General features: G+C 42.4%; 1 protein-coding gene across 1 annotated transcript in view; it reads right to left on the bottom strand.

Annotated features, from left to right (window-relative positions):
* Positions 1–8,553, bottom strand: part of LOC140715772 (uncharacterized) — an 89,064-nt gene extending 80,511 nt beyond the window's left edge. Inside the window, exons 1-3 of the mRNA XM_073028144.1 lie at positions 8,436–8,553; positions 4,860–4,999; positions 3,898–3,993 (exon numbers count right to left, since the gene is read on the bottom strand). Coding sequence (XP_072884245.1) covers positions 3,898–3,993; positions 4,860–4,999; positions 8,436–8,553 — 354 coding nt within the window. The remainder of the gene's footprint in view (positions 1–3,897; positions 3,994–4,859; positions 5,000–8,435) is intronic.
* Positions 8,554–15,188: the final 6,635 nt, after the last annotated feature.

Here is a 15,188-nt window from a genome sequence, read left to right as displayed (position 1 = left end):
TGCTGGCCTTCCTTGCTGGAGGGGTTGAATTTAAGAGCAGGGAGCTATGCTGCAAATGTACAGGGTAGTGCTGAGGCTGCACCAGGAGAACTGTGTGCAGTTCTGGTCTCCGTTCTGGAGGAAGGATATACTGGCTTTGGAGGTGGTGCAGAGGCGGTTCACCAGGTTGAGTACAGATATGAGGAGGTTAGACTATAAGGAGAGATTGAGTCGCCTGGAACTGTACTCACTTGAATTCAGAATAATAAGAGGAGATTTTATAGAAACATAAAATTGGCTGACACACATTCCTGAGTGGGACAACATGGCTGCGTATCTTTAGCTGAGGTCAAAACACGTCTTCCAGCAGGACACATTGTGTTTGCAGAAAAGTGTCGAAAAAGGATACCTCACAGCACAGTAGTAGAAATCTTAACTAGGGCAATACATTCTCCCCCACCAAAAATAGTCATGTCCTCATGACTTTGGAATTTAATAAACCATTATAAATAACACAGTATTCAAATGAATGTTGTGATTTCAGCACTCCCAATCTAAGTAAAGAAGCCATTAGGAGGTAGTGACCATAATATGATAAGTGTTTATCTGCAATTTGAGAAGGATAAGGGCAGATCGGAGGTGTCAGTGTTGCAGTTGAACAGGGGAGACTATGGAGCCATGAGTGGGGAGCTGGCCAAAGTTAACTGAACGGATATCCTAGCAGAAAAGACAGTGGAACAGCAATGGCAGGTATTCTTGGGAATAATGCACAAGGTGCAAAATCAGTTCATCCCCCAGAGAAGGAAGGATTCAAAGGGGGGAACGGGGCCACAGTGGTTGACAAAGGATGTCAGAGATGGCATAGCATTAAAAAAAAGTAAGTATGACAGAGCTAAAGTGAGTGGGAGGACAGATGATTGGGAAATTTTTAAGGAACAACAGAACCTAACTGAAAAGGCAATACGGGGAGAGAAAATGAGGTCTGAACGCAAGCTAGCCAGGAATATAAAGGAGGATAGCAAAAGCTTTTTTAGGTATGTGAAGAGAAAGAAGATAGTTAAGAACAATGTTGGGCCCTTGAAGAATGAATTGGGTGAAATTGTCATGGGAAACAGAGAAACGGCAGAAGAATTTAATAAGTACTTTAGACCCGTCTTCACTCGGGAAGACACCAGCAACCTCCCAGATGTATGGATGGGCCAAAGACATAGGGTAACAGAAGAAATGAAACAGATTGACATTAGGAAGGAAACGGTGATGAGTAGACTGATGGGACTGAAGGCTGACAAATCCCCAGGTCCAGATAGTCTGCATCCTAGGGTACTAAAGGAGATGGCCCTGGAAATTGCGGATGCATTGGTAATCATTTTCCAATGTTCCTTAGATTCAGGATCAGTTCCTGAGGATTGGAGAATGGCTAATGTTATCCCACTTTTTAAGAAAGGAGGGAGGGAGAAAACAGAGAACAATCGTCCTGTCAGCCTAACATCAGTAGTGGGGAAGATGCTAAAGTCCATTATTAAAGATGAAATAGTGGCGTATCTGGATAGCACTGATAGGATTTGGCCGAGCCAGCATGGATTTACCAAGGGCAAATCATGCTTGACTAATCTATTGGAGTTTTTCGAGGATGTAACCAGGAAGTTAGACAAGGGAGATCCAGTGGATGTAGTGTACCTCGATTTTCAGAAGGCATTTGATAAGGTCCCACATAGGAGATTGGTGGGTAAAATCAGAGCTCATGGCATTGGGGGGAAGATATTGACATGGATAGGAAACTGGTTGGCAGATAGAAAGCAAAGGGGAATGGTGAATGGGTGTTTCTCGGAATGGCAGGTGGTGACTAGTGAGGTGCCACAGGGCTCGGTATTGGGACCACAGCTGTTTACGATTTACATAAACGATTTAGATGAAGGCATTGAGAATAACATCAGCAAGTTTGCTGATGATACTAAGCTGGGTGGCAGTGTGACATGTGATGAGGATGTTAGGAGAATCCAGGGTGACTTAGGTAGGCTGAGTGAGTGGGAAGATACTTGGCAGATGACGTTTAATGTAAATAAGTGTGAGGTTATCCACTTTGGGAGTAAGAACAGAAAAGGCGGATTATTGTCTGAACGGTGTAGAGTTACGTAAGGGAGAAATACAAAGAGATCTAGGAGTACTTGTTCATAAGGCACTGAAGGTGAATGAACAAGTGCAGCAGGCAGTGAAGAAGGCTAATGGAATGTTGACCTTTATTACAAAGGGAATTGAGTATAAAAGCAAGGAAATTCTTTTGCATTTGTACAGGGCCCTGGTGAGACCACACCTGGAGTATTGTGTACAGTTTTGGTCTCCAGGGTTAAGGAAGGACATCCTGGCTATAGAGGAAGTGCAGCGTAGATTCACGAGGTTAATTCCTGGGATGTCCGGACTGTCTTACGCAGAGTGGTTAGAGAGACTGGGCTTGTACACGCTGGCATTAAGGAGATTGAGAGGGGATCTAATTGCAACATATAAGATTATTAAGTGATTGGACAAGATATAGGCAGGAAATATGTTCCAGATGCTGGGAGAGTCCAGTACCAGAGGGCATGGTTTGAGAATAAGGGGTAGGTATTTAGGACTGAGTTAAGGAAAAACTTCTTCTCCCAGAGAGTTGTGGGGGTCTGGAATGCACTGCCTCGGAAGGCAGTGGAGGCCAATTCTCTGGATGCTTTCAAGAAGGAGCTAGATAGGTATCTTATGGATAGGGGAATCAAGGGATATGGGGACAGGGCAGGAACCAGGTATTGATAGTAGATGATCAGCCATGATCTCAGAATGGCAATGCAGGCTCGAAGGGACGAAAGGTCTACTTCTGCACCTATTGTCTATATTGTCTATTTGTAAATGGAAGTTACATATCTCACCATGGGAAATGACATAACACTCTATTTCGCAGGTGCATCCTCTGCCAGCCTTGCTGGGGGTCTACTGACTTTCTGACTTCCTTACTTTCAGCTTCTACAGCGTCAGCCAACCCTTCCCTGTCCACTGGAGAACGCTTCCCCTCGTCTATTACTCGTACTTTCTGGGAATTCAGTTGCCCCTGTCCCATGACTGAATTCAGATTCTTTCATTTTAAGCAGGTGTTATTGAACATCTTCAAACTCCACTGCTGCTAACCAGTGAGACGTGCTTTCGACAAGGATGTCCTTTGTCATTCCAGCTACTCCTCCAGGATGCAACATTGCAGGTTTAGACTGGGTGTACCATATACTTCTTCGTTTATGCTCATCATTCTGCTTAGGAGAACGTGCACGGTCTCAAAAGCAACTCTGAATACCGAGTGAATGGACAAGGTTTCTAAAAAATTCTTTCCATTTCTCTTCTTGCATTCTCCTTTCTCACAATGGGAGTATTTGTTCCCACAAGAATGAAAGCTTCAACTTTTCAAACGGATCCAGGCAAACCAACACTTGTGTGTCAATAGTCACACTCCAACATCCGCTTCTGTAAACTCCAGTTTCAATGACAAATAAACATTGTATGGATGCTCGACAGTACTAAGGCCCCAAATGTAAAGGGCACTGAGTGCTGTCAATAGTAAATTCATCAAAAATCTGTGGTAAAAGCAGTTATAAAGCAAAGTAACTTGAGAACCTATGTCATGTATGGCTGTCGAATAAACACCTTCAAACCATATGGATACATCAGAGCTTGTTCCCACTAAACCTTCAGGAATAGTATTTTGCACTTCACTGTTTTCTTTGATACACTGATTAGAATGTATCCTCTCTGAGTTGTCAGCCCGTTCCTTTACTGGGTCCCTACATAGATTTGCTTCTTTTCTTCTCTGTTTGATTAACTGCTGACTTACTTTTCAAAGATATCCCTGTCCCTCATAGTTTTGCTTAAAATTCCCATGCTCTCCACAGCTATAACAGAAAATACCGATTTCTTCTCTATTAAAGAGTCCTTTTCACCAGCTTTCCTCTGCGCTTTAAGTCCTGCATGGATCATGTTTCCCAACAGACGTGTCACAATTAGCTGAAACATTATCAGATATCTGTCAAATCAACTCAGCTCAAAGGTTTTCCACCGCATTCCTCAAAAGCTCTATCGCTGTGGCATCAGGGGACCCTTTAGCAGCAGAGTCTATCACTGAAGTTACTACTCAGCCTTTGGAAATGTTCCGCTTTGCAATCATGTTTTCTTCCCCTCTAACATCTCCAATTAACTTGGTAAAAGAAGGAGGAGGACGCATCTAGTGGATTATTCAAATATGTAGAACATACATGTTACGTTACAGCGTGCCCTTCACAACTTGCTCCATCCTTTGGCAATTTCTCTTAGACAGTTGAATGACCCCTTTGTGGCATAAAGAATGCAGCAATTTCTCCAACCTAAAAAGGTAGGCAGATAGTTTCTCTTCTTTCTCCAGAAATGTGTGGCTCAATTTCATGAAAAGATCAGCTGAACTTGCAGTACTGCCAAAAGCATCTTCCACCGCTTGCAAGCAATTAGCTGATGTGTCTAACGGATGTTCTACCTTTAGGACCCTCACTATATCAGCTACTAGACCTTTTAAACACTTTTCACATTATCTGAACACTACCATTCATCCAGTAACCGAGATGTTCTCTTTCCCATCAGGTGTGGGCTTGATTCTAGAGATCACTCTCAACTTACGATAAATTTGGCTCACTGCAGGTACACTTTTGGCATTTATCAACCAGTGATGTAATTGCTGAACCCAGCTCAGAATTTAAATCAACCGCTAAAGGACCATTAGAACTTTCAGGTCAGGCAACTCGTTCCTCACTTTGCTGAAAAGAGAACAACTTGTCTTTAAGTTCTTCACCCTCAGCTGCGTAAAATATGTCTTTAAAAATTTGCACTGCCCATGGCCTTACTTCTCCAAACTCTGTTATCTTATCAGAGAGTGCGACTTTAGTTACATCACTGATAGCCTGGGCAAACATGACATCTTTACACTCTGACTGGTCAAAACAACCAGCGTAACTTTTCCCAATATTTTGACAGAACCCTAACCCTAACCAGAAGAAAAAAGGCAACGAATGTGTGATTTCAAGGCTGAGGAATCTGGTAGATGACCCGGGGTTTAGCTATGGGAGATAATCCCTCCTACCTGTGAGTTGAGGATCCCATTGCAGTATTCATGAAAGTTAGTGAACAAATCCATTACACAGAAAATATTTTCCTCTGTACTCTTCCTATATATATATATGTACACATACATACATATACACACACAAACATATATATAAGTATGCATATACACATATATACATATATACATTCCCATATACGCGCGCGCGCACACACACACACACACACACACACACACACACACACACACACACACACACACACACACACATACACACACACATATATTCTTATTTTGGTGGGGAAAAAGGAGTAAGTGAGCAAATAAAGAAGAATAACTGAGTATATAAAATCCACATTATAATAAGTATTTCTTGAGATAGTTATATCACTGTATTCTTTTGCTTGCGTCTAGCTTCTCAACATTTTTAAAGTTAGCCAACCCTTATGGCTGTTCTGGAGGGGGTGAGGGCTGTCTTTGGAAAACTACCGGTCTCTTTCTGATATACTTCTCTCGGCCACCTCCCGTCTTCTGTCTTCTCGATTCTCGCACTATTTACCAAGCAGAGCGGGATAATTCGTCTGCCAGGCTTTCCCTCGGTTTGATCACGCTGACGGGCAACCCTCTGGCCTTCATGTCTGTAGTCGCCTCCTCCACTGTCTGTTACAGTTGGATCCCACCTTGATAAAACACTCGAAGTTTAGCAGGGTACGGAGTTTGAGATCTAATCCTTTCCTGCTTTAGTATTCGCTTTACTTCAGAGTATTCTTTACGTTTCTGCAGAACCGCGGGGGACGGGGTGTAATCTTGGTCGCAATTTATTAATTCATCGTCTAAAAACACCCTCTTTTTACTCCAGGCCCTTTGTAGAATCTCCGCCTTGGTACTGTATCGAGGGAATTTAATTATTATTGAGCGTGGCTTAGCTGCTCTTCCTCGGGTAGGCCTCGGGACGATCGCGCGTCGCGCTCTCTCAATTTCCAGCTCCATAGTCGAAGGAAGCTCCAGCGCATCCCGCAACTTCCGACAACATTCAGCAACTTTCCGACAAACTCCGTCACAGGCAACTCCTCCTCTCCTTTGGGAACGTTGTATATTCTGATCATTTTCCGCCATGATCTTCCCTCCAGGTCAAGCAGTTTACCTTCTTGTTGATTTAATACTATTTATGGTCTTACTTAGTATCCGTTCCACGTTTTGCACGCGATCTTCCACCTTCTCAATTCGAGTCTCTACCACCGCTAATTGTTGATTGACAGTGGCGAGCTCTGACGTAATATCATGGAGCTGCTGTTTTATATTTTTCTGGAACTCACTTATCTCTTTCAAGTTTCGATCATATTCGCCGCTTCACCTGAACGAGGCCCAGCGTCAGCCTCGCTCGCACGCGGTCGTGTAGGAGAGCCGCTCGCTGCACTCCTCTCGTCCACAGGCTCCGCAGTGTCGCTTTTTTTATTTCCATTCCTTTTCCCCATTCTTGCCCCTCTTATCAGTTTAAATGCTTTCGAAAAATACTATATTTGATGGGTTAACGGGGCAAAATATGCGTTTTTCCGGAGTAGCTAATGACTTAAGTTACCATTCTCGACGATGACGTCACCGGAACCTTACAGGAAAGATTCTAACATAGATAAAACAGTGGCTGATTGGCAGGAGGCAAAGAGTGGGAATAAACGGAGCCTTTTCTGACTGGCTGCAGGATACTAGTGGTGTTCCACAGGGTCTGAATTGGAACCAATTCTTCTACCGTTATATGTCAATGATTTGGATGACGGAATTGATGGCTTTGTAGCCAAGTTTGCAGATAATATCAGGATAGCTGGAGCGGCAGGTAGTTCTGAAGATTTAGAGAGGCTGCAGAAGGACTTACAGCTTAGTAGAATGGGCAAAGTAAAGACAGATGAAAGTGTCGGGAAGTATATGGCCATGCACCTTGGTAGAAGAAATGGTTGACTATTTTCTAAATGGAGAGAAGAAACTGAAAACTGAGATGCAGGATTTGTTCAGGATTTCCTGAAGTTTACAGGTTACGTCTGTGTCGAGTAAGGCAAATGCAATGTTAGCATTCATTTCAAGAGGACTAGAATATAAAAGCAAGGATGGAATTTTGAGACTTCAGTAAGCATTGGCAGTATTGTGAGCAGCTTTGAGCCCATTATCTTAGAAATGATGTGCTGAGACTGCAGAGGATTCAAAGGAGGTTCACGGAAATGATTCCAGCAGTGAATGGTTTGTTATATGAAGAGCGTCTGAAGCCTCTGGGCTTGTATTCACTGGAAGTCGGAAGAATGAGGGGTGACCACATTGAAATCTACCGAAAGGTCAAAGGCCTTGAAAGAGTGAATGTGGAGAGGATATTTCCTGTGGTGGGAGAGTCAAAGCCTGGAATACACAGCCTCAGGATTGAGTGCCCTTTTATAATGGTGATGCAGAGGAATTTCGTTAGCCAGAGAATGGTGAATCTGTGAAATTCTTTATGGTTATGTCTTTATGTACTTTTAAAGCAGAAGTTGATAGATAGTTGATAGTTGATAGTTAACTGGTCAGGACATGAAGGGTATGGCGAGAAACTGAGAGGAAACTGAGAGGAGCAGACTCGATTGAACTAAAGGCCTAATTTTGCTGCTATATCTTATGGTCTAACTACTGAATCAACATCTGTCTAAATAAGATTTCTCTCCCGAAGTCAGTTCACTAACGTGTTCAGATGATTCTCACTCAGGTGATTTACTGAAGGTGCTGACAGCAATGAATTTATTCACAAATACCTGCAATGGCAAATTTATGGCTGTTGATATGTTGTGGAAATTTTGAATATATCTGGCAGAATTATTAGATTATAGACGAATATGTGAAGGGATGGCCCAATTAAATCAAATAAAAATCAAATCAGGTTTAATTATCATTCAAATCTTACCTAGAGACAGCGGAATAAACAGCCTTTTTCTGGAATATCGTGCAGAATATTCAAATAGGAAGAAAACTTGAAAATAGTGAGTAAATTTCAAAAATGAATGTCGTATAATTCAAAAATCAAACAAAAAGAACATATATAATAAGATCTGAGTGACAATATCCGGCAGTCGATTGTCCAGTCTCCCGGCAATGCGCTGAAGTGTGCAATCCAGTCTGTCATTCCACCTTTCTAGCAGGAAAGGGCAGCACCGACTGGAGAGGACGGGCCCGAGATGAGTGAGGACACCATGGTGTAGGACTTCTGCGTCCTTCTCCTGGTGTGCAGCTGCAGGCAAGCCCAAGGCTTGAGGCCTAGACATCGCTACAATCGAGGCTATACAGCTCCTATGTCATCTTTCTCGCCAACAGACAAGGGTAGCAGGCCCGAGGCAACTTACATTACCTGTATCGTCCAACAGAGTCTTGTGATCGCAAGTGAAATGTACGAGATACTCTCCCATGGTTATGCTGCACCAACGTCGATGCTTCTGAGTAGTAGACAGCAAGGACAGCTCCGACATTCCCGCAGAGCCCTCCGATATCCCGACTGTCTCCTTCGGCTTTTCAGCTGGCTCCTTCGCCCAACATCATGTACGGCCATTTCAACACCTCGGCCGGCTCCTCCGGCACCAGTCCAGGTACTCCGATCAATGAGAGGTACACTGATGGAGTAGTCCTATATTACCTAAGTTCTTCGAATAGAATTGTCTTTGTTGCGTAAAAAGAAATCTTACAAAGAAATATGCACCTTTGGTTGCACTCCACACCTCGTCGAGAGGCCGTGTGTTTGCCCACACCATAATCTTACCGGAAGTCTTCCATCTTTAGTGTTGGTTTTATTTTCTCCTGCCTACACTGAAGTACAATTATAAGAGGGGTAGAGCAAGACTGTAAAACAGCAATGATATTGCATGTGAACATGTGTCATTTTGACAACTTAATAATATTTTTATCTGCAATGTGTCACCAAAGCAATAGGTACATGAGCTGAACGCTATGTCCAACAAGCCAAATCAAGTCACTTCAAGTTTATTGTCATTTAACTATATGCGTATATACCACCAAACGAGCCAACTTTCTTCGGACCATGGTGCAAAGTGTAATATGTACAACACACATATACCACACAATAACTTAAAAACACTACGAATGAAATTTAGAAATGAAATATGCATAGATAAACAAAATAAAGTCTATAAATTACATATTGTAGGCGCAATGCAAACTTTCCGGTGATACTTTGAATGCGTTGTGGCAGTGTTATGAAGGATGAACAGCTCTGATGGGCAGAAGGGTGCAGAGTTGCCCATGTTTCCCCCAACCCCCCCCCCCCCCGGAAGAATCGCAAACCGTTACTGTTGCTATGCTGCAAATGAGAGAGAGAGAGAGATGTAAGGGAAAACATGCTGGAACTGGAACATCTGCTACAGATAAGAGAGATAAAGCAGGGGGAGAAAGACTTGTTGATTCACCATATTATGACTTCTGAAAGACTTATGGCTTCTGAGAGGGTTGTTTATCTTATACTATTCTGTTCATTAAAATTCCTCAGTGGACAGCCGGAGTGGGCTGGTTTGATGGACAAAGCCAATCAAAACTGATTGACACCTGAGACCCCGTGAGTAGGGATAAAAGTGAGGTCTGGGGAGACACCCCTCAGACACATCAGGAGATGCACTATTGAGCACTGGTTGAGTGTCGGAACCCAGGTGAAGGTGTGGGGCATCGGATACCGAACAAAGGATCGGTCAGTTTGACTCACAGTGTTATAGCAGGGACGGTGGGGGCTTGTGTGTGTGTCCACTCATGCCAGAGTGACGAGTCCACCACAGAAGAACGGTCCAGCCGAAGGACAGAGGGGTCATACCTGAATGGCCACAACAGATCGACGGATCAAGAAGGTAAAGGAAGGTTTGCCTGTCTGTAGCTGTTACTGCTCTCTCTCTCTCTCTCTCTCTCTCTCTCTCTCTCTCTCTCTCTCTCTCCCCAACGATTACGACACACCAACCAACATGTACCTCAGCACGTCTGAACTGAACTAAACTTTACACTTGTATATGACAATTCAATATCCCCTAGACATCGATAGAGCTTGTTTATTATTTATTATTATTGTACCCACACTTTTAGGTTTAGTATTGCTAACGTGTATTATCTATATATTTGCATTATTGATATTGATTTGTGTATTTTACTAATAAACACTGTTTAAAAATAGTACCACCAGACTCCAACGGATTCTTCTTTCTCTGCTGGTTAGACACCCAGTTACGGGGTACGTAACAGCAGGAACTACAGAAGCTTATGGCCTGAGGAAAGAAGCTGTTTCCCATATCAGTCTAGTTTTTATTCATTGGAGTCTTCTGCCTGATGGTAGAATGTTGAGGAGGATGCTGGATGGAGGAGTGGGATCCTCGATGATGCTGAAAGTTCTGCGTACACTGCGCTCCCAATATATGTCAATGATGTATGGGGTTGAGGCCCCTATTATCCTCTAGGCAATTCCTACTATCCTTTCTAGTGACTTCCTGTCTGATGCTCTATTGCTCCTATACCTAATGGAGATGCAGCTTTTCAGGATACTCTCAATGGAGCTTCTGTAAAATTCAATTGAGGTGGAGGGGGGAGTGTGTGCCTTTTTGCCCAGACAGGAAAATTGAGGTACCTGTTGAGGTCGTCTGTGATGTGAACACCCAGGAAATTGGTGCAATTCATGGAGGAGCCGTGTCTGCGTAGGCTGGGACGGTCCTTCTGAACTTCCTAAAGTCCACAAACATTTCCTTAAAACCAACTCGTACACTGCTTCTAAGTCCCCAACAGTATAAGACCTGTATACCAGATTTGAATGATACATGCTTAATATATGCAGGCCGGCCGAAATTTCAAAGCCAATTGGCGATATGGATTGCGAGGATGCCGTAGGTGATTTTGAAATTGATCACCTCAGAATCAATTTTAAAATGTCTTGAAATTTGTTGATTTGGTGCAGCAGTGCATTTAAATACATATTTATAAAAACTATAATATAAAATATATTGAAAAGCAAAAGTGAATGACGCAAACATCAATGACAGCAGAATTTATTCATTTTTGCTTAGTAAAACAGCTAGTAACTGCAGTCATGGGATACTTCAGTGTCTTCTTCAACTCCTTTCTGAAGTTAGCCTGAGTTACCGCGTAAATGAAAGAATTCGTGCAGAAACTCAGGTTTGAAAGCATGTTACCGCTCTCTTGGAGAATGTAGCGTGGGTCCCTGAAATTGAATCCTGATATATAAGAACCGCCTTTAATTCGCACGTATAGAAAACTAATGACATATGTAATCCACAGGAACAGAAAACTGGCGGAGATAGTGAAAAGTAATGTCATGGATTTTTTCCGCTTTTCTGTTTCTACATCTTCGAGATTCTTCCCCTCTTTCTCACCCCGAAGTCCCCTGCGGACTCTGTTCGATACAAAAATGTGTTTAATAGTCAGAACATTGAACAGCAGGATCAGAAGGAAAGGGACGCACGGCGTTAAAAGTTGGTCCAACCAATCATACGCTATCCAGAATGGTTCAGTGAAGAAACTTAGTTTATAATCACAAAACCAGGGCACGCCATCTAGTACATACAAGGGCCGATACACAAAGTAATAGGGTACATTCATAAGGGTTGCCAGAAAACCGACAATAGATATAACTACAGCAGCAGATTTCTCATTACAATATCTCCTTTTCAGCTCCAGACAACAAATAGCGACAAACCGGTCGAACGTGAAAGCAACCGTCAACCACACCGAGAAGTCCCAGCTGAAATAAATCAGCACCGTGCTGAGACTACAGGCGGGAGTGATGAAGAGCAAACTGTTCCCGAAAAAGACACCAGTGATTCTATTCAGTATCACGGCAGTGACAATGACCAGCAGATCCGTTGCCGCCATTGCCAGTAGGTAGTAAGTGACGCATTTGGAGAGACCGCATCTTCCCCGTGACAGGACCACAACGGCTGCCAAGCTCGCTGTTAAGGGAACAAGAAGAACGGTTCGAGATTGAATGCTTGAAGTCTCAGTACAGATGGGAATTCATGAGATGACTTTATAAATGACCCTGTAAGGGTAAAATTAAAATTCACTCGAGTGATTCCTAAAATTGTAGCACGGTATAAGGTTGGAATGGGTCGACTGGGCCCATGGAAGGGGATTGGATTTTTAGTTCTGTATCCTCGATTACGAGAAATGGAAGCAAGGGTTTATCCTTAAAAGTTCAGTGAATATGGGCAACAAATCATGTATACTTTGTTCATCAGCGTTACATCTATATTCATATCCATTATTTTCTTTCTATCTTTAAAAGGTATATTGAACAGATCCATTGAAATTGCTTCATGTCTGTAACCAGTATTACAGTGAGATAGATGTCCATGCTCTACTGCAGAACCCTCTATCCCGTTTAATCTGGGCGTTGCAAAGAAAACAGACAACCCGCATCTTCAGGTTTAAATGAGGAAATGACATTACTGAAGAAAATAACAGTGGCATCGGGGGAAAAGTGACCGACGCTGCGCGTTGTTCTAAAGAAGCTCAATGGCATGTTCGCTGGTTGGGTACTAATCCACTCACATAGCTGATAATCTCAGCTCTGCATAAACTAAATCTAAAGGCGAACTCTATTGCCACGATGAGGCCATATTCAGGTTTTAAGAGAAACACCTTATATTGTGTCTGTGTATTCTGCAACCTGATGGCATGAACATCGATTTCTTGACCCTCCCATTCCCAGTTCCCTCTCTCACATCATCTCCTTACCTGCCCATCAACTGCCTCTGGTGCTCCTCCCCCTTCCTTTTTTTTCGATGGTCTTTTAGCCTCTCCTGTCAAATTCCCCCTTCTCCAGACTTTTAGCTCTTTTACCCATCAGCTTCCAAGCCCTTCACTACTGCCCTCCGTTCTCCGGGTTTCACCTATCACCTACCTTCTTCTTGACCTCCTCACAGCTTGACCTAACTTCTTATCTTTTTTTCCTGCCCTGATGAAGGTATTCGGTCGGAAAAGTCGACAACTAACTCCTTTCCATAGATGCTACTCGGGATGCTCAGATCGTGCGGCTTTTAACCTGTGTTGCATGCACTAAATGCCTGGAATGTTACGGCAGCCTGCTAGACATAACATATTATTTAAAAAGGCAACAAAACAAAATTGTAATACGTTCCAGTATGGTACAGTCACAAATATAGAAATTATACTTGCTGTGAAGCCCCTCCCTAATAGAATTAATGTCAAATAGAAGAAAAAAATGAGCATATCGAAATTTTAAATTCATTGCAGTATATTATACTAGCGTGCAATTAATGTTTTGGACATAAAGGAGTCCTTGGAGCATTTGCCAGTAAAATGGAAGACAAAATTGAATTAATTCTATACGGCATGAACTAGTTTGCAATATGAAATTGAGTATTTACGTTATACTGTTTGATGTGCAACAATGCATCGTAGCATCATGCATGTTATCAGAAACATTTATATATCTATTACTGCTAATGTTAAATCATACAGTACAGTATTAAATAAAGGTTAGACATTTAACGTGAACAGATATATTCACATCACTTTATTTCTTGAGATGAAATCTGCAACATTTCAACGAGAAAATATAAATGGCTCAGAGAGTTGTCAAAGAATATCTGTTAGAATCACCATTGGACACAGATCTGTAAATACAGGAAGTTTGCCATCTAGATTCTTAGTTGTAATTGCTCACTTACAACCAGCGCTGCTGAACCGAAACAGTCGAATTCGGTACCAAACATCTCTGGAATCACTATAAGCAAGGTTCAGTAGATGATTGAGGATGCACTACTTACTGGGAAAACCAATGATTGCAAGAAAAGGATAGTAAATGGCATATAGCAGTCCGCTTACTGGTCCATGCATTCTCTTCACAAATGGTTCTTGTTTCAGGTTTTCTCCAGCCTTTATATTTTGCTCGGGACTCCCCAGTGAGTCAATTATCTGCATGTTAGTAACGAGCAAAAGTAAACAACGAATGCTTTTCGTCGTGCTGATGACAGGACTCAGGAGGGCTGATAGCTTCACAACATGGTCTCTCCATTAATTGTAAATCTGGCCACCAACACTCATCCGATTCTTTGCTTGTGGGCGGTACAGTCAGGAGTCCCATGCAATTCAGTCACTTGGGTGTTCAAAGAGTGGCCGGAGCAAGTGCTCTCGTTTGTCGCGAACTGTGTGATAGTGGAAAGGATATTTAAAAAGACGATTTATTTTGTTGCTCCGTAATATCTCGTTTTATCAGTGGAGAGTATCGTGACTAGTTGCATCATGGAGTGACAAGAAAATACCAATACCCAGGAACATGAAGTGTCGACAAATTGTGGCGGAAACAGCGCAATCCATAAAAGGATCAGCCCTCCTCACCACTGTGCGCATTTAGAAAGAGCGCCGCCACGAGAACGCAGCGTCCATTATCAATAGCCCTTACCAGCCAGGCCATGATATCTTCTCGCTACTACCATCTGTCAGGAGGCACAGGAGTTTTAAATGCCACAGCTTTTTAAAAAGTTATAGTTATAGGCCGATAATCATCAGCCTCCTGAAGCAGCGTGGATAACTTCACTCATTCATATCTGAACTGATTCTTCAACCTATGCACTCTCTTTCAATTACTCCTCAACTCATTTTCTCAGCATTTTTTCTTTTTTGTTATTAGTATTTGTGCGATTTCTCTTAATTTGCAAATTGCATGCCTTTCAGTCTTTGTTTATGTGTGGTTTTGCATAAATTCCGTTGTTTCTTTATTTTTTCTGCATATCCGTTGCAAGAAAGTCATTAGCAAGGTAGCTTACGGTGACATATACGTACTTTGATCATAAATATCCTTTGAATTTGATTGTGCGTTGTGGAAAGCACCGTAGTTTTCACAACACATATAACACATAACGACTTGGGGAACTAAGAATTTCATCTACAAATTGTTACGTAGAGATAAAGTGCACAAATCAAATATTGTAGGGTACTATGCAAACTATCAGGTGATTCTTCAAATGTGATGTGGCAGGGATTTCAGAAACTTAATGGCCCGAGGGAAGAGGCTGTTCACAATCCAGTTCTTGTTTTTATGCAAACACAAGGAAATCTGCAGAGAGATGCTGAGAGATAG

Source organism: Hemitrygon akajei, chromosome 24 (assembly GCF_048418815.1).
Source record: "Hemitrygon akajei chromosome 24, sHemAka1.3, whole genome shotgun sequence".
NCBI classification, from domain to species: Eukaryota; Metazoa; Chordata; class Chondrichthyes; order Myliobatiformes; family Dasyatidae; genus Hemitrygon; species Hemitrygon akajei.
Note: the sequence above shows the minus strand (reverse complement) of the source record. Positions and strands in the feature narration are given on the sequence as shown.